This window comes from Sander vitreus, chromosome 16, assembly GCF_031162955.1.
Source record: "Sander vitreus isolate 19-12246 chromosome 16, sanVit1, whole genome shotgun sequence".
Taxonomy (NCBI): Eukaryota; Metazoa; Chordata; class Actinopteri; order Perciformes; family Percidae; genus Sander; species Sander vitreus.
Window position 1 is genome coordinate 15,749,887 of NC_135870.1, and position 19,880 is coordinate 15,769,766.

General features: G+C 38.4%; 1 protein-coding gene across 1 annotated transcript; it reads right to left on the bottom strand.

Moving 5' to 3' along the window:
* Positions 1–58: 58 nt before the first annotated feature.
* Positions 59–19,023, bottom strand: scarb2c (scavenger receptor class B, member 2c). Its single transcript, XM_078271181.1, has 12 exons — positions 18,769–19,023; positions 16,735–16,892; positions 15,067–15,211; positions 12,147–12,338; positions 10,064–10,155; positions 8,094–8,213; positions 7,010–7,188; positions 6,260–6,378; positions 3,197–3,270; positions 2,701–2,752; positions 2,268–2,420; positions 59–1,773 (listed from the first exon to the last, which is right to left on the bottom strand). The coding sequence occupies exons 1-12, from the start codon at positions 18,889–18,891 to the stop codon at positions 1,735–1,737; spliced, it is 1,446 nt and encodes a 481-aa protein (XP_078127307.1). The 5' UTR covers positions 18,892–19,023; the 3' UTR covers positions 59–1,734.
* Between the last annotated feature and the right edge of the window lie 857 nt (positions 19,024–19,880).

The window sequence follows — 19,880 nt, forward strand, 5'->3', positions numbered from 1 at the left end:
AAGATTGATAAACAAACAAAAAACTGAAGACTAGCTAAAAATTGGAAAAAAGAGAATGTGAAGCACACCAGGTTTATTAAAGTTGTAGCAAATGACAAGACAATGTGCATATGTCAGATATGTGACCTATTGAAAATACGTTAACAGTGATTACATATTGATATATGTATTTATATGAAACAAAGACCAAAACAAAATGAACACAAGACAGGCTGTCAGTGATGTGTGTGAAACAGTGGTTATTCAACTAACAAATTACACATTGTAGTGAAATTCTACGTAGTTCTGGACAGAAAACCTTGCCAAACTTCAAATGAAGTTAAAATATTCTGATAAAATGCTGTTTAGAAGTGCAGAAGTTATCCATAAAAATAATGTGCAATTCCTAGTGGTTAAAAGGAAAAACATTTAATAATTTTCTATTTGGCAAAATATGTATCAGTAGTGTCACTAGCGTAACGCTGTTTCATAAACAGATTTTAGCATAATATCAGTAGAAAATCTCAAAATCACACATTCGTGTCTAATTGGAATTAGTGAAAAGAAAACATTGCACAGCACTTCACACCATCATGGGACAAGACATCGTACTGCGCACTAGGCAAAAACCTTACCTTTACACTGCTATTGTTGAATTAATACTATTTGGATGTGATTCCACATTATATTATTTACATATATCGTGGATTACTGGATTTCCACTGAAGGTTACACAGAGTACATGGTTTTTAAAGAAAGCAGAGTTCACTATAGATTCATGACATAAAGAATAAAACAGATAGCTCAGTTGATAGAGCGGGCGCCCATATATAGAGGTTTACTCCTCGACGCAACGGGCCCGGGTTTGACTCTGACCTGCGGCCCTTTGCTGCTTGTTATTCCCCCTTCTCTCCCCTTTCATTTATTCAGCTGTCATGTCAAATAAAGGCCTAAAAATGCCCCAAAAAATAATCTTGACAATGAATGAAACATTATGCCGGCAGTCGTTTTGCACAGTTTGACTTTGTTATTGACTTTGGGACAATACAAAAATGTGAAATGTTGATGTGAAAAAATTAAGGATATTTGTCTTACATTAAAACAGCTGTTCGTCTTACTGATGCCTCAACAATCTGACCACACCATGCTAAAAATGGATTATTGGCCAATTTCTAAAAACAAACACTGACAGTGTTCCTTCATCACTATTTTAGTTCTGTAGCCATTCATTTTATGAACACACACACACACACACACACACACACACACACACACACACACACACACACACACACACACACACACACACACACACACTTAAGGGACATGGCCAAATAATGATACAGTATATTTTTTCTTAAATTCCTGGTGGTTTGATTAGTTCAGAGCTGACTCTCCAGACAATTAAAATTAGATTGTGTAGGAGATTTAAATTACTCAATTCACGTTGTTTCAATCCAATACCCCATATTTAGCAGTAAAAAAGAGAAATATTTAATAAAAAAAAGGGAGTTCAGCATCCTTACAACTGACTTGTAACTGAATGACATTAACCCCAACCCTGTAACAAACCTCTTCACTTTGTTTCCTAAAACCATTAGATTAAAAAAACTGATTAAAAGGTGGAATTGTGGTTGTTAATGCAAACTATTACTTGGGGGTTAATGGTAAAAATCTTCAGACCCATTGAACCCATGAAATGTGGAATTATACTGCAAATATGGCAATCCTCCTCCTTTTACATACTGTTTGGTGCTATGATGAGAGCAGGGGCTGTTGTTCAGCTGTAGTGCTCTGAAAAATTAAACCAGATACCAAAATGTTACTAAAAATGTAACATTAATATAGGCCATTAATATCCCACTATAACATTATCTCTGAATAATAATAAAAGTCATGTTTTAGGTTTGTTTTCTACATGACCACTATAGCTGAAATGATTACTCAATGGATGAATTAGTCAATCAACAGAATAATAATAATTAATGAATAACAATTCTGATAATCCGTTAATCATTAAAGTAGTTTAGTCAAGTAGTAATGACAAATACTGTCTTCAAATGTAAAGATTTTCTGTTTTCCTGTTTTCTACTGTGTCTTAACTTCAATATCTTTGGGTTTTGGACTATTCAGTATTATTTAAACAAAACAATTTATTTTGACATTCCATAGACTAAACAATTAATCAGTTAAAGAAAAACGTTATCAACAGATTGGTGGATAATGAAAATAATCTTTAGTTGCAGCTCTAATGAACATCTCATTTAATGTCCATCTCAAGCACTCACCTTGGGGACCTTCTGTCGACACATCAGGAACATGAAGACTCCTCCCAGAACGATGCCTAGACCAATCAGCATGAACGGAATGTTCGCCACGACATTCCGCTTGACAACAATCGCCTTCAGCTTCATGGCTGACGCGTCGTCAATGACGACGCTCTGAGAAGATGGAAGGAGAGCGTGATTAGAGGTTCAATTCAGCGCAACATAAAAACACTGAACAAAGAGAACACCACCAGAGGTAGAAGATATATATATATATATATATATATATATATATATATATATATATATATATATATATATATATATATATATCTACATATACTATACACACACACACACACACATATATATGAGCAGGCATACGTTGTTATTATGCCATTGCATGTCTGTTATTTATGACTAAATGACAAAACTGTTGTGTGTGATTTTGTACCTCATTGATATAAACCACAGGAAGGATCACTGTCCTCACATTTCCTGTTTGACTGAAAAAAAAGAAAGAAAATTATTCACAATAATTTACCTACTATCATAATTATGAATTTTTGTTGTCTTTATTAGTAATGTGAACATTTGTCTATGAGTTAATGAATAAATGGCAAAGAGACATTCAGACAACTGTGAATGTCTTCCAACAACTTTCGGCTGCATGCTGTTCATAGTGTGCATTTAGTTTGTGTAAATATAGTTTGACAACATGCACATCTGTTAGGTCTGGACTCAAGATTATATCAAGATTGTTTGTTCCTTCAGATGCCAAGTAGATGCACAACAAGAGAGCCACAACTGTACAAAAGTCCACTCATAATGATGATGTTGGCAAAACTGCTTTACACGTTTTCAGTTTCATTAAAGCCAACACGATGACAGTGGGGTTTATGACAAAAGGTGCCGTAACACGAGACCAATGAAGACAATGAGCCGATTACCTGAAGGTTGGAATTTTCTCGACGTACACGTTGACCTGGAGCCGCTTTGCTGCTTGCAGGGTGATTCCTGTCAGCTGCAAAACAGATAAAATGTTGTTTAAGAGAAACTAAACACCACTGACCTGTGTGCAGATGTATACTAACACCTGTCATTATGTTCAAGATCGTTATGCTGCAAACATTTTTTGGTAAATGTACTTTAATAGTCTGGTTGGCAGAAATGTACATTAGGGCTGCACAATTAATTGCAATTTTATTAAAATCGCAATGTGGACTAGTGCAATTTCCAAATCGCAGGGGGGTGCGCAATATTTGTTGCAAAAATCGTATCCTACAGAAAAATCCTTGCTTGGTACAGATCCTCACAAACATCACACTATAATCATTTAATTTATTTTTATTATAATATTTTTTTAATGAAAATGATCATTCCCTCCAATATCGTGAATCATATCACAATTGCAATATCAGTCAAAATAATCACAACTAGATATTTTCCTCAAATCGTGCAGCTCTACTGTCCATACAACAGAGATGTTCTCTGCATAAATGTTTTTTTTGTAGTTGGCCCAAATGAAAATCACAGCCCCGAAGCTGGCAGCGGAGGTGGTTTGCTCTACCCATTAAGTTGTACAGGGCACCGCAACCCAGTATTAATGACAGAGACTTTGAACAATCTCAGTAATCTCATGCAGTGGCACAGTAAAAATTACAGTGTGAGGGAGGATAAACAGACAAAACAGTAGCTTGTTTACTGGGTTTAACGATGAATGCCATAGCGGTGTAAGAAAAAAAATTGATACACTTGAGTATCGCAATATTTTATTTTTGCAATACTGTATTGATTTTCAAAAACACAATATCGATTTTTCTTCTTTTTTTTTTTAAGTTTACGTGCAAAAATATTCATGTAAGACAGTGGTTCATGTTTATGTTGTGTTCAAACCCCCTACCGCTAGATGGCTATGCTGAGATGCACCACTAGTGTCCTTACCTAACGGTGCCTAGCAGTGCCTGACTTTTTGCTAGAAGCTAACAATGTAGCTATGGCTGAACTTTGTTCTACTTTAGCATATAAAAATGTGCTCACTAAGAACCTGCGAACCACAATCCCAAACTGGCAGTTTGATTTTCTGTGTACTGAATTGTTTACCTAAAGTAAACTTATTTTACTTTTATGCACATCATGTCTTTTTTTTTTTAAAGTCATATGACATGCTGCTTTTTGGATGCTTTTATATAGGCCTTAGTGGTCCCCTAATACTGTATCTGAAGTCTCTCTCCCGAAATTCAGCCTTGGTGCAGAATTACAGTCACTAGAGCCAGTCCCACAATGAGCTTTCCTTAGGATGTGCCATTTCTGTGTCTGTAGCTATTGAGGAGTAGAGAGGGGGGGGGCAAGGCCACAAGGCCACACACCCACCCTCCACCTTGCCCCCCCCTCTCTACTCCTCAATAGCTACAGACACAGAAATGTGTCTGTAGCTACCAACTTGTGTCTGTAGCTACCAACTTGGTCAACCAACTGCCGCTTTGCTCGTTTGAAAGCTATGATGTCTCTCTCTTTCTCATGGGCGGGCCAAATTCTCTGGGCGGGCAAAGCAGAGAAAGGGGAGGTAACCTTGCTCCTTATGACATCATAAGGAGCAGATTCCAGATCGGCCCATCTGAGCTTTCATTTTCTCAAAGGCAGAGCAGGATACCCAGACCATCGCCATCTCTAGCCACTGGGAGACCATAGGCAGGCTGGGGGAACGCATATTAATGTTAAAAAAAAACCTCAGAAAGTGAAATGTTCATGCCATGGGACCTTTAAATATTAGTTTTTCTAAAATTATACTTTAAAAAAAAAATCCCAATATATCGCCTTACCGTATCGAAATATACTGCAATATATTGAATCGTGACCCATGTATCGCGTTACGTATTGTATTGCCAGATTCTTGCCAATACACAGCCCTAGAATGCCACCACCTCACACGTTTGGGCTAATAAAGTTCACATGAATTGGTTTGAAATGAAAGTGTATGTGTCACAGTTGCATGCTGGGTTAGGCAAATCGACTAATTAGTACTTTTTTATCTTAACATATTTATGTCTCAACTGTTTATGTCTTTGTAGTCTGTTTGCTTCTTTCAGGAGTATTCTTCATTGATTTACAGGATTAAAATTACATTAATTCTACGTCTGAGATGTCAACAGATGTCCAGCAACACATTGTGCTCCTGGAAGTGTTTTTTTCAGTCTGCTTTCCTTTATTATGGATTTACCACAGGACAAGTTATTACAGTATTACACCTGATAAGAGCTGTAAGGAGCTTATCTTTAGTGACAGCTCCGTTCCACCTCTAGTTAATCTTTAACCACTGCTTACTACTGCCTCGTGTGTAACCACTGGCTAGCGGTCACAAAGCTGAGATAGTTCATCATCTAGTGGTAAACATGAATGTCGTCTTGCTGCAAAGTTTTAAACACAAAAGTTTTCATATCAGCTTCCTACATTGCAACTATTTTTTTCTGAAAAAGGAATCATATTAACAACATGAGGGTGTAAAGAAAAGCTTAAAACAACGTGTACACAAATGACATCTTTAAAAGCTCCGCTCAGAAATAGGTTTTGCTTACTGTTGATTCACTCGGATGTTTAACTTTCACAGTGCAGTATGATGTATGAGCAGAGTTTGACTCATTGGAACTACAGCTCGCGTGGCTGTAGTTCCAATGAGACAACCTGTAGGGGGACCAAAGAGGGAAAAGTTACAGAGTATGCCTTTAATCTGTTGAAGACCAAATGTTTGAAGTGGAAACTTGAAACCTCCACACACACTGTAGATGGACTTTTTAGTGATTTAGGAGACATCTTGTAAGTAACTTTTGAAATAAAAAATATTTGTATAATAGTAGTGTATTATATTCACATTGGGATATTATTTATTACATATTTTTATACATTTACATATTGAGGATTTTAAAAAAAACAGACACAAAGTTGTACTCCAAGGCAGCAGAATCTTTTTATATGTCTTAAAACATGTCTTTAAGAGTTAAAGTAGAAATTCCTACCGGATTGATAACAATCGTAGTCTGGTGCTCCTCCTTCTTAGGCCTCATGCCAAATACATCCTGAACATATTTCTCATCTGCCTGGTAGAAGTGTGGTGGAGACATTATGATGGGAGCTCCTGGACACACAAAAAGATTCAGTTAGAATAACATTATGAAAGATACTTAGCAGAGCAGATTCAGAAAAAAAAAAAAGTTTGTGATGAAACAGCTTTTAAAGAACCTTTCCCTATGTGACACAAAGAGACGTTCCTCTGGTTGTTCATACAGACCAGCTGCTACATCAGTAGGTTCCATAGACAGAGACAGGGAGTGATAGTCCCACCGACAGTCCTCCTCAGTGGGTAATCTGATATCCTCGCAAGATTCGGAACGTCAGCAGTGACAAGTTGTGAACTACTCCCGGTGAGTTTGAACTGTTTTGGTCCACAAATGCTTCCACACTGCCGATTTAAGCCGCTTTTTTGGCGGATACAAGGCTGGAATGTCAGTTCCACATTTACATGTTACTGCTCTTCTTCTCAACGCTTCAGGTGAGTGGCACTCACACACAAAACAAACCAGCGCCTTGCGAGATTTCACCGTACACACAAACGTGACTCGCAAGATTAGTTTTGACAGGGCAACAATGCAGGAATCAGGACACCACAGATATCATAGTTTCTACACTTACTTACAGTTATGAAACTGTAACGTAATGTAACCGTGGTTATGGCAAAATTGGTTCATCCCCACATCCCTACTTCCTACCTTGTTTACATGGGCTGACATTCAGTACGCCAGAGCCCAGGCAATTTCCAGCAGGGACACAGAAGCCTGCATTGGCTGGGTTCACGGTATGATTGGCAAACACCTTGCTCGGGGGACTGAAGAGATACCCAGGGATCCCCTTCACTGTCACATCCTCCTCATACAGAGCGTACAGAGACCTTGGAAACAGAGTCAGATGCTGGTTAATCTTTGCAGGCACAAATCAACTCTGTAAAGCTGGAAAAGCAACAAAGGTGGGGGTTTTGCGCAAATTTTGTTCATGAGCTCTGTGGTAAGCTGATTTACTGAAAACCTGCACAGCACATACAGGTTTTACCAAAAGGGTTTAAAAGGTTGTGCTAATATGTTACTGCCTCATAAACCTTGGCTGTCTGTGCTACACTCTCAGTTCAGATGTATGAACCCTCAAAGACGGTGGATATTAGTTGTTTAAAGCAGCACTAAATAGGTAGTAAGCTAACAGTGACCTCATTCAAGAGGCCAACACTGACCTGCCATGCACCCAGCAAAGCTAAATTGGTATTAACCCATATCCAGACACAAATAATGCTGAGGGAAAGGCTTGGGAAGACATTATTAGGATGATTGAGGGGAGAGCCATTTCACTAGCCAACTCAAGCCAGGGAGATAAGCCCAGAAAAAAAAATGACTGTAAAAAAGGATGCAGAAAGCCACACTTAATTGAAATTAATTTTATATCACCTAAAGCTGAAAAGATCAGCTGTGCTCAATAGGCAACCAAACAAAATGAAAGGCAAAATGCATTGTCTTGCCTAAAAAAAATTAAAACCGTTGAAAGAAAGAAAATAAAAACCCCATTAACTAAGGACTTTAAGCTAATAAAAAAACGCCAGAACGAGAACCCAAATGGGATCAAATGTGAAAGCTCACGTGACTCAATGTTTCTTGCCTTTAAACAGCCCAAGATATTTGGGAATCATCTGCTTCATCTGAACATGTATAGACAAATATATATATATATATAATGATTTGGTGCGTGCCCAATTACATTTGTGGAACATATTAAGTCTCCCAGAAGCATGGTCTTTAGCAGTCTACTCACCTGCACAGGTCAGAGGAGAACATGTAGAGTGTCTCATTCTTGGTGATAACTGGATGGAAAAATGCTCCGTTGGTTCCATTGATCATATTGCACTCATCAGATGACCACCAATTCAGCATGCTGCAAGCATACACACAAAAAAAATAATATTGGTAATGTTTTTTTTTTATTATCAGATTTAATATTTATGAATTTAAAAACCCAGGAGTTTCAGGCATTAACAATGCCCAGCACCCAACCATTTCATAATTTTTCCTTTGTCAGCTTAAGTGAAGAACTACTAACCAATTTGTTAGGCAAAACATATGTTGTTTAGATGTTTTAAATAGTGTGAGCTTGAAAAGGCTTGGTAAACCCTGCTGCTCCTTTTCCTTAACAGCAGTCCTTTGTGTGTTTCAGAAATAGTTTGACATTTTGGTCTTTGTGCTGCTTTGTGTTGCCTTTAGGGGCTATTATAGGCAAGCACAACTGTCATTTTATTGTTATGCAGATGATTTGCAAATGTATTTGCCTATGAAAGCAAATGACAGTGTCACACTAAACTCCCTGCTTAGTTGTATTAATAATATTAAGTTGTGGCTTTCACAAAACTTTCTTAATTTGAACAAAGATAAAACTGAGTGTATTATTTTCAGTACTTCAGGCACGCAAAATGGTCCAGCTTTGAATTTGGGAGCTCTGGCATCATACACTAGGTCAGCTGTCAAAAATTTGGGAGTTACTTTTGATTGCAGCATGAAATTTGACAAGCAGATCAGTAATGTTGTTAAAATGAGCTTTTACCAGCTTCGTCTCCTGGCTAAAGTTAAGCCTTTCCTGAGCAGGCACGACCTAGAAAAGGCTATTCATGCCTTTACTAGTTCAAGGTTGGATTACTGTAATGCTGTTTATGTTGGTCTGAATCAGACCTCCATCTCACGCCTTCAACTTGCTGCTGCTCGCTTTTTAACAAATACATCTAGACGTGCACACATCACTCCTGTTCTCTACACCCTACATTGGTTCCCTGTGCGTTTATAGAATAGATTTTAAGATCTTATTGTTTGTTTTCAAGGCCTGGCCCCGGAGCATTTGTCCGAAATTTGAACATTGCATGAGCACAACCGGTCATTGCGGTCTTCAAATCAGCTGGTTTTAGAAGTCCCAAGGTCAAGGTATAAACGGTGGGGTGATCAGGCTTTTGCAGTTGCTGCCCCGAGACTCTGGAACAAGTTACCCTCTGATATTCGCACTATTACAGATGTAGCTCTTTTTAGGTCCAAACTCAAAACCTATTTGTTTAGACTGGCTTTTAATACGCAGTAGTGGTGTGACAATTTCACTCTCCTGTTTCTTTGTAACCTTTTCTGATTTTACTGTGTTATATGTTTCATTCTTTTTATTGTATGATATGTTGTTTTATACTTGATTCCTGATGTAAAGCACTTTGGATACCTGCTGGTTGCTGTAAAGTACTATATAAATACATTTTGATTGATTGATTGAAGATAAGCTAAACTCTCCTAGATGTAGCTTTGTGTTTAACTGAGAGATAAGAGAGTGGCTCCAATCTTCTTATCCAAATCAAATACGTGTATTCCCCAAAACGTCTACCTACTACTACAGCGCAAGCTGGCTAGCAAGTCCAGTATATGTAGAAGGTCATTGTCATACCTTACTGACAGATACAGTCTGAAACAATTAGGTTTTAAAAGAGAGACAAGGATGAAAGAAAATCTCAAAGTGCAACAGAGAGGATTAACATTGGTGTGGCTTATAGACATGAATAACTGTGATGAAAGACACATATCAACTGTGATATGATAATGGCAGGAAAAAAAATGATTTGCCTGTTTGGTAATAATACAATCAATTGTGTAATCCAACTCTCATCCATTTAAACTGCATGTAATCAATGATTCTCACTGAGTGGATTTACAGAGCAGGAGATCACTGTCATTTCTTTGCTGGAGGTGAGAAGAGACAATTACCTTTCACCGTTCCATGTATCCACTCTGGAAAAGTCCTTGTAGTTTTGCTGTCCAGTGAAGAAGACATAATCACCATCGTTGGAAGCATTGGTCTAAAGGAAAAAAAGGAATGTTTTAAAAAAACAAAACAAAAAACAGCTCCCACACAAGAAACTCTTGATTATAAAAAATAACTAGAACTGCAAACAGTTATGACGGGATCCAAGCCTCCCGGCGCCAGTCGCCCCCGACGACCCGGTGAGTGCGCGAAAGCGGGACCCAAAGCGGGACCCAAAGCGGGACCCAAAGCGGGACCCAAAGCGTGACGGTGGGGAGGCAAACTTCGGGAAATATCGAGGGCGTGAGCCGCAAGGTCTGCGGTACATTGCCGTTGCAAATATCCCATTAACATTGATTGAGTGAAAGGGGCAAAACTGGTCTACGTTGACTATAGCGCTTCTACCTCAATTAAGGCGCCCCCTAAAGGCCGATCATTACCAAATCTTGTATAGAGCCACAGAGGTGGTATGTCGAACAATAATCTCAAGTTTTGTGATGATAGCATTTACTACGGCAGAGATATTGCCATTGCAAATTTCCCATTTAAATGCATTGAGTTATTTGCAAAAACGCGTCTACGTTCATTATAGCGCCCCCTAATGGCCGATCTTCACCAAATGTTGTACAGCGCCTCGGAGTGGGAGGTCGAACAATATTAACAGGTTTTGCTCTGATAGCTATTAATTTGGCCGAGATATGCTAAAGTTTGTTTTTTGTGGCTAGCTACGGAAATGAGTTTGGTTGTAAATTGTGCATATTTTAACGTAGCAAAATTCTTTTGATAACTTTTGGTCAGGTCCATCTGCAGATGCTACCTACCAGGTTTCGTGCAGATCGGTTGCACGGCCCAGGAGGAGTTCGAAAAAGTTGGTTTTGCGCGATATTGTGGAAAAACTTCTTAGCGGAAATGGGTGTGTCACATATCATCAGATTTAGCAAGATTCAAGGAACACGTGGATGTAAGGTTTGCTAATGTGCGATGTGTAATGTGGGAGCTATAGGCAAAAACACATTTGACGTCATTATAGCGCCACCTAGTGGTCCATATGTGTAAGTTTTGGTATCTAAGTTCCATGAGCCATTGTACATCTACGCTGTAAATTTGAAGTTGCTCACATTAGTGTAAGTGGTGAATCCAAACCTGGGTCGCATAGGCCACGCCCACTTTGACAAATCAGTACCCCACTGTAGGCTTGGCCTCAGGAGTGGCCCTAGATGATGCCCTCAAGATTTCGTAAAAATTGGATGAGCCGTTGGAGACATATAAAGTTTTTGTACTTGTAGCGCCCCCTAGTGGCCAATTTCCATAAAATTCCCTCAGAGGGTCATAGCAAATAAAATAAAATAAAAATCTAAAGTTTTGCAATGATAGCATTTATTTTGGCCGAGATATGGCAAAATTCATGTTTTCATAGCTAGCTACACAGATTTGTTTGTGCGTAATTTGCGCAATTTTTATCCGATAAAAATTATTTTGATAACGTTTTGACAGGTCGGTCTGGAGATGCTATGTAACAAGTTTCGTGCAGATCAGTCGCACGGTCTAGGAGGAGTTAGAAAAAGTAGATTTATGATAAATCAATTTTTTGTGCATAAAAGCCTAGGCGGAAATGGGCGTGGCCTATATCCGGAGATTCAGCTGAATTCAGGGAACGCGTAGATATGTGTATTTTTAATGTGCGATGTATAGTTTGGGAGTTTTTTCTGCTATAGCGCAACCTAGCAGTGGAAGTGGCTGAATATTTTTGTCCGAGGTCCCTGCATGGATCTGGACCACTCCTGAAAACGGCAACCCCCCACCATGTACGGTTTAGGCTGTAGCATCAGTTTTATCGGCGGAAAAATAATAATAAGAAACCTTAGGAAAGCAATAGGGTTCCACAGCTCCGCTGGATCTGTGAACAGCGTTGCCTTGCAAACACGGTTCCAGGCCCCCTCGGGCTTGGACCCCTAATAATAAACTTTCTGTGCAATTATCCAATATATTTTCAAACTCCAGTCTGTAAAAAGTGTACAATAGTATATTCATATGCTTAAATGAAACCTTATAGAAGAGTCCGAAAACATCATCCAGCTCGGGTTTTAAAGTTCTGAGGGCTTTGAGCAGGCCGTCTTCATAACCCCACAGCAGCTCTCCCACTGTGTGGGTGGTAAACAGGCCTTCCCCGGTGCCCTTCATGTAGGAGGAGATCACATTGGCGATGAAAGCATGGTCCTTGAATTGCTCCATCACCGTCTACCAGGAGAGAGAAGGGAAGACAACCTGTTGTGTAACGCGCTGATAGCATAAGGTACTACAATTAAACTATTTAATTTCAAATTTCAAGTTGAATAAAAGTAGGAAAATCTGTAGAAGCTGGAAAAAAAACACTAAACATGCATCATATGAATTAAAAAGGTTATAAACATAATAACTTTTTTTATTATACTCTATTCGTCATACTCTTTTGTGGCTGCCAAAATCATTTAATAACTTTTTGGGGAGGGGAGTCAGTGATTTATTGTATATTATGGAATAATAGCTGTAACCTGTGAGTGTGTTGTTACTCCATATAGTGAAGTACTTCTTATTTGTTTCAAAAGCAATGTTACTCCTTGTAATTACATGGAAGACATATTAATCAATTGATCTTTGATATCTTACTTTAAAAATATTACACAGTACTAGTGATGTTACGTTCTATGCCGAGGCTTTAAAGGGGTGGTTCAGAATTTTGGACATAGGACCTCATTTCCAAGTTAGCCAGTGTGTTATTTATCAGTGGAGACAGTTTAACACTTTTCATCCAGTCCTTCCAGTTGCAGAGTTCGCTGGTGCTAGGCTAGCTCAAGTCAACAGTATCTGCTAGCCTGCCATTAAAAGCAGTCTTACACACTCCACAGTACACCCGAGGCAAATAAATTATAACGCCAGACTATCAATGTAAATGTCTGTTGATAAAATAATGTTAGAAATAAAACTACCCTTGCATCTCAATGATCGCATTACATTTTGAGGGACTAGTTTCTCAGCAGCAGCGGAATTTTACTTAGCTCCGGTTAGTAGTACTGCGCCAAAAAGTAAACAGAGAAGCGCACTCCAGTCGGGAAACCTAGTAGCTCCTGGCTTGAACATCAAGACACCAGCGGAGACTCCACTCAAGTGGCAAATGTGTAGTGATCATTTTAGACCAGACGACTTTGAAAAACCCGCAATCTAAAGGACCAGTCACTGACAACAAATGCGGTTCCATCCGTCTTTCTAGATGCACCAACAGCTACTGATGAACAGGTAATAACTTTCGGTAGGCTACTCTAGCTAATAAAGCTAGTCCCTTTCATAACGTTAGCCTAGCTGCTACTGATTGATTGAGACTGACAACGTTAGTGGAGATAACGTTACAGTTCAATGCATTGTGGAGAGTGACAACGTTAGCTAACGGTAAAGCTACACTCTTGGTAGATACCCAGCTGGGCTAACCGCTAACTTTAGGTAATTGCTGACAGAAACGTCATGTAAGCTCGGACAGTTTACATGCAAATTGCTAGCCTGTGTGCTTTCATGTACCGGTAACGTTATATGAGTTATAGCCTGGCAGAGTGGAATAAGTTGGAGCTCACAGCGGCAGGTAAATAAACTTGCGCGATTGTCATGTAAACCGGCTTTCTCTGTAGCCTAGGTAATATCACTCCGCCGCTGCTGTAGCCTATGCTACCAACTACAGGGAACAAAGTATATTGCAATGCAATGCAAGGGTAGTTATTACATTATTCATTATCAACAGACATTTACATCGATAGTCTGGCGTTATAATTTATTTGCCTCGGGTGTACTGTGGAGTGTATGTTTTTAGTGGCAGGCTAGCAGATACTGTTGACTTGCGCTAGCCTAGCACCAGCGAACTCTGCAACTGGAAGGACTGGATGAAAAGTGTTGAAAACTGTCTCCACTGATAAATAACACACTGGCTAACTTGGAAATGAGGTCCTATGTCCAAAATTCTGAACCACCCCTTTAAAGCGTGTGTCGAGAAATCCCGGAAGTTTTTTGTGAAGCGTGTATCAAGGCTTGTATCGTTTTAGGCAAATTACGTCATTGATGACATCTGAAGCCTCGCTGCCTGTCCATAACACATCACTGGTTTAGGAAGTGGTTTGAATCTACACGGTTTTATTACACATCCATGATCTACACCAGCACATTTACTGCCCTCTGCCCAGTTAAACCACTGCCACTTTCCAGTTTTAGAATACTAATATTGCCCCTCCTGCTATTATTATATTATGACCAAAGGATTGATTAACACACATTTGATAGCCACATTCCTCTTAAGGCAATCCGTTTATCAACTGGTATTGCTAACAATGGCTAATCTGGGTAGAGCAAACCCCATTGTGAAATCTGACTTGTTTTAATGGTACCCAGTCAACTCGAGTGTGACGTCATTCCCAGCCCTGGCTTCTGATTTCCTAGGTAAATGGAACACACTTCTACACTATAAGTGAAGCCAAAACATCTTGATCGCCCCCTGGTGGCAGGCTGCAGTATAGGTCATAAATCCCCCTCCATGTCAGTTGGTGGGACATGGCTCAAACTGAAAAGTCAAAGTACACGTCAAATAATTTTTTTCCCAGAGATGGTTTCTGTCATTTTAGGTAGTTCTTATCACACTGTTAGTTCAAGTGTTCATTTTTTTGATCAGTTTGGTTTTTATTATTTATTTGATGCTATTAAAACAGGGTGAAACGTCATGATTGACAACTGTAATTACTCGCGATTGGTCGGGCGGGTGTATGTGCGGGACTTGGATACTGCAGCTCCACCGCCAGATCACTACTGCGGAGACTCTGTACACGATGGCAGTGCCCGTATCTGTGATATTTTGGCTCATTTTTGTACAGTGGGAGGTGTTGTGAAATGCGTTGTCGATCTTACAGTCTATGATTCTAACACCACTAGTAGTTCATGGATTTCTGTGGCTCACCATTGCAGGGATGTTGACCGTCCTGATGAGGTCACTCTCTGGACCTCGGGACATGTTACGCTGGAATATGTATGTCTTAGTGTTGACAGCTGCTACTTTAGTGCCATTATCCTGGAAGTCCACTTGCTCCATAGGCCGGTACTCTCTGTGTAGAAAAATACAGAACCAACAGGGTAAAGGTCAAAAGTTAACAGTTGATAGTTCTGTGTTACAGTGCTGCAGCCAAAAGTTTCAAGAGAAAGAAAAACCTTTAATAACGTTGCCCAGAATCTTACATTAACTACACATGCAGTATCTGCATCTCAGACTGCAGAGAAAAGTTCTGTATTAAAATCATGAATTTGGCTTAATTATAGCATAATGCAGTCATTTTCTTTCATGACTCAAATTCAAGGACTGTCAAAAAAAAGAAAACACATCCTTGCCATAGTGAGTGCTGCTGTGATGCACTTTCTGGACAAATTGAACTCCCCTCCACAGAGGGTGAATCTCAACTGTTTTAAACAACCGATTATAATCTTCTTGTAACTTAAAACATATATGTGAATGTGTAGGTAAGGAAATGACTAATAACAGCCATTTCTCAAAAACTCCACATGAGGTGCCTCAAACTGCTCCAGTGTAACTGATCAGGGATTCAGTAGAACATTTGTGACCATCTGGTTCAGCTTCCAAAGAGACTGTAAAGAAGTACAGTGCTGAAAAATATAAGAAAACCATCTCAGGTATGTGGTAAGTGGTTCACAGGGTTATGTAAGGTAATGGATTGGAAAACAAAACTGTTTTCCTACCATTATTTTAAAGAACTGCCTTTTGACAAAGTAAATTGCTTTTGGGCAGAAAAAAATATATATCTCAGCTAGACAAATTGGCATCTGTACAAAGCTACTGTGTCTGTCTGTGTTAATAGACAAACAAGCTGCCTCAAGCTAGCCAGAGACAGGACCGCACAAACAGCTCTCTGCTTCTGTCTCTGCAAGATGACATTGACATTTTTGAAAAGACAATAATTTAGCAATGGCAGAAACACAAACTATATTTTGTCCACTATTTACAGTTGGTACTTTGTCTTACTGAAAACAACATGCACAAACCATAAGTGAACGTGAGGTTTTCACAACAAGATGTACTGTATTCACACCATTCATGTAAACCTAAGTTAACTATGGCAAACATTGTTGCTGTAATTCTTTCAACGCCTTCAGGGAATGGCAATTATTCTTTCAAGTCGAGAATACCACTCAAAACCATCTATTTTAATAATTCTTGATAGATAGATAGATTTGTAGACTTACATTTTGTATTATAGTGTATAATCTATTGCTTGTGCATGTTTTGCTTTCATGTGCACCACTGACCTGTACATTTTTGGGTCCTTTCCTTCCTCTTTGTGTTTCACGTAATCTAATCATCAGCTTGTTAGCACCTTTCTACTTTGAAAGGTGAAAGACTTAGTTTCCATTGTGTGAGCTGTAGTAAAAGAATTTTACTGACTTGACAATTTGGCTTATTCAGTTTATTTCCATTCATGCATGATGTTAAATGTTTGGAAGGAGGGATCTTGATTGCAATGGCATTTGTGTCCCCCTCCTTTGATTCACGTCTTATTGAATAGATGACTAACGTTAGAGAAGTAAGAGTAAAGTCTTTCTCCTTTTGCTCTCTCACCTGTATGTATATGGTCCAATCTCAATCACAGCAGGCCGATCCCCATCCAGCACCTCCATGGGGTTGGTCAGATTAAAGAAGTAAAACTGCATGTAAATAGGGGCTGGTGGATTCTCCCAGGCCTCAAATGCCTCTGTGCCATTCTTCAAAACTACTTCCTAAGGGGGACAAAGAGCAGTGGTACAATTGAGAAACATGTGAGACTTCAGGCGCAAATATGCTGATGACTAAGCTGCCCTAACACCATATGACAAACGCTACTGCAAGTGGTGAAATCACCATTTGGATTAGCAGTCATGATATGCCATTTAATTGTGTTAATGCTGATTCAGCATCATTCACAGTATTGTTATCTTATTCTTTATTCTTCAACTTTCTTTGGTCACCTCTAACTTCTGCATACATTCAGCTACAAAAACCATTCAAATATCAAAATGTTCAGCTCTTTAAGCACATGATGGGACTTCTTCAACTTTTTTTCTGCCATTTATACTTGTTAAAATATGAAGCTTTTTTCAATTTTTTTACTACATTAAAGTCAATAAAGCAATCTTCAATTCCTCTTCAGGCTTCTTTCTTTTTGAAATGCTACTCCTACATACTTTTACCTAGAGACGACAAACTTTAAACTGCTCACAAAACCTTTAGCTTTTACAATAGTATTCAGCTTCATGACATCTTTGACAGTTTTTGTGGTATCACTGTTTAAGTTTAGTGTTTCATACAGGCTTTTTCTGTGCTTACAATGGAGTGAGTATCACATGACTTAGTGGGTTATGACATCACTAAAGTGGGAAGCCTTGGAAAATCGTCTTAAAACCTCTATAACTTGCTCTCACCTCCATAATATTTACTTGTCTTTTTTCAGCTAATGTGCTCATTTAAGCAATAGGCCTCATAGTTTTTGAATTAGCTGCCTCAAAGCAACAAGATACCCTCTTCTCCGTATCATCCAGGCACTGTTATTTAGCTTAATAACATCTTTCATCCATTAAGAGTTTTATACAACTTATAAATTCTATTTGTACTTTTTGAAAATATTGAATAATATATTCATTCAATTTAAAGCCGGAAATTCAGTTAAGCATCGGCTTTTACAAAAACGTTCATACAATGTTAGTATTATTCAACCTTTTAAAGACATTCATATTAATTAGAACCATTTCCACTTTTGCACATTTTCCTACAACTTCACTTTTTTCTATTCTCACTGCTTTGCCTTCTTCTTACGCATTAAAGCTAGCAATCTAGTTTAGCTTTAACAACTTAGATTTTTCAGCATTCACAAGCATTTCCTAGTTCACATTAAAGAATGAGGTGAGGATATCATAAAGCGGAAATAGAGTAAAATAACTGTGAAAATGATGTGCCAGATATACAGGTATTACAGATTTGAAAATGTAAAACAAAGAGTTTATGATCATGCGAATGCTAGCGAAATACAAAAAAAAATGATCAGATAACGGTTCTTTAATTTCAAAGTTTAAGCTAATGTAATAATATACCCCTACCCCGCCCAAAACAGCTACATATACGCTTGTTCATTAAACTGGCTAAATAACTATCTATGACAGTATTGGCAGAAGCCTAAATAAACTGAATTCCACAAGCAATTAGTAAAACTTTATAAATCAGCTGAAGACCTAAAGCTGTCCAACAAACGAAACTCAGAGGCGAAATCGAAACACAAACAAACAAACGCTGTTTGCTAGTTGGAATCAAGCTAGCTAACTTAGTTAAGTTAGCATGCTCCATAATTAAAATAATAAATTTATCATAAAAATAATTTACTCCTGCACACTTTGCACTCTTCATTGCACTACTGCCTCAAACTGTCTATACTGTTATTGTTTATAGTGTGTATATATTGTTTGTTTTGTATGAGTAAGCACATTGTGAGCAATGTATAATCTAAAGCAAATTTCCTCGTATGTGTCCTCATACCTGGCAAATAAAGCGGATTCTGATTCTGATTAACAGACACCAAAATGTCTAACGTTAACACTGTTAGCCAGAAACAGATTTTTGACGTACCTTCTCAACCACCGACTGTACGAAATGTGGAAACACGTTAGACAAGACCAAAGCAATACCCGAGATCAGAAGTAGTATAGAAAAAACTCCGGTGCTGTAAATGCAACATGACTTCAGTAGCATGGTGAAACAGCAAACTGATATCTAAGGAGAGTAACGTTAGCTCCCACTGACATTAGCTACTGTATGTGTGTGAGTGCTGTTTTTGTTTTGATGGCCCACTGCACTCAGCCAGGAATTCTCGCTGAAGCAAAGCTACCGGAATGAAATACTTCCCTATTACCACTTCCGCTTTCTTCGACAGTCGACGGCTTCCTGGAGCATGCAGCCGTGCAGAACACACTGCACTGATATATTTGAAATAGCCCATTTAATGCAAGTTGCAATTTAAAATGCTAAAACATGACAGTGCAATTATAACTAGTATATGGTAGACAAAATAATGTTTTTCTGCGTTAGCTGGTTGTTGAAGGGCAAAGGTAGGGAAAATATCTGTCTTGCATATAAAGACTCTTTGTTATTAATCGCATGACAATGACGTCATTCATTACACCTCAGTCTTTTCTGGACCATTTTGTTTCAAACTAACCTATGTTTGAAACATCAAATATAAGCGTTTATGTGTGCAATTAAATACAATCCAACAGTTGAAATGTTAGCATAGTCATGTTGAAATTCAGTTTATTTGAGTGTCCGAGCGAAAACTCGGAGATTTCATTGCATCTTTTTATCTGTGTCTCCTTTTTAAAATTAAAAAGAAGAGTTTGTGTAGGTTCAAGACTGTGAAAATAGGTCTGGCAATGCGAGACTACTACCAAAGTGGCCCCCAAAGGCCTCATATTTAGTTTGTAGCAGTTGGTTGTAGTAATTTGATTAACTATTTTGTTTGCCAACATGCACCCCTTATGCAGGATATCCACTAACTTATAATGGATATATATATATATATATATATATATATATATATATATATATATATATATATATATATATATATATATTATAAGGCCATCCAGATGGGTTCTGCATTATAACGGTAAATCCAACAATGACATGTTAAGGGTTCAAATACCCTTGGTCACGTTTCGTGACCAAATAATAAATACCGGTAG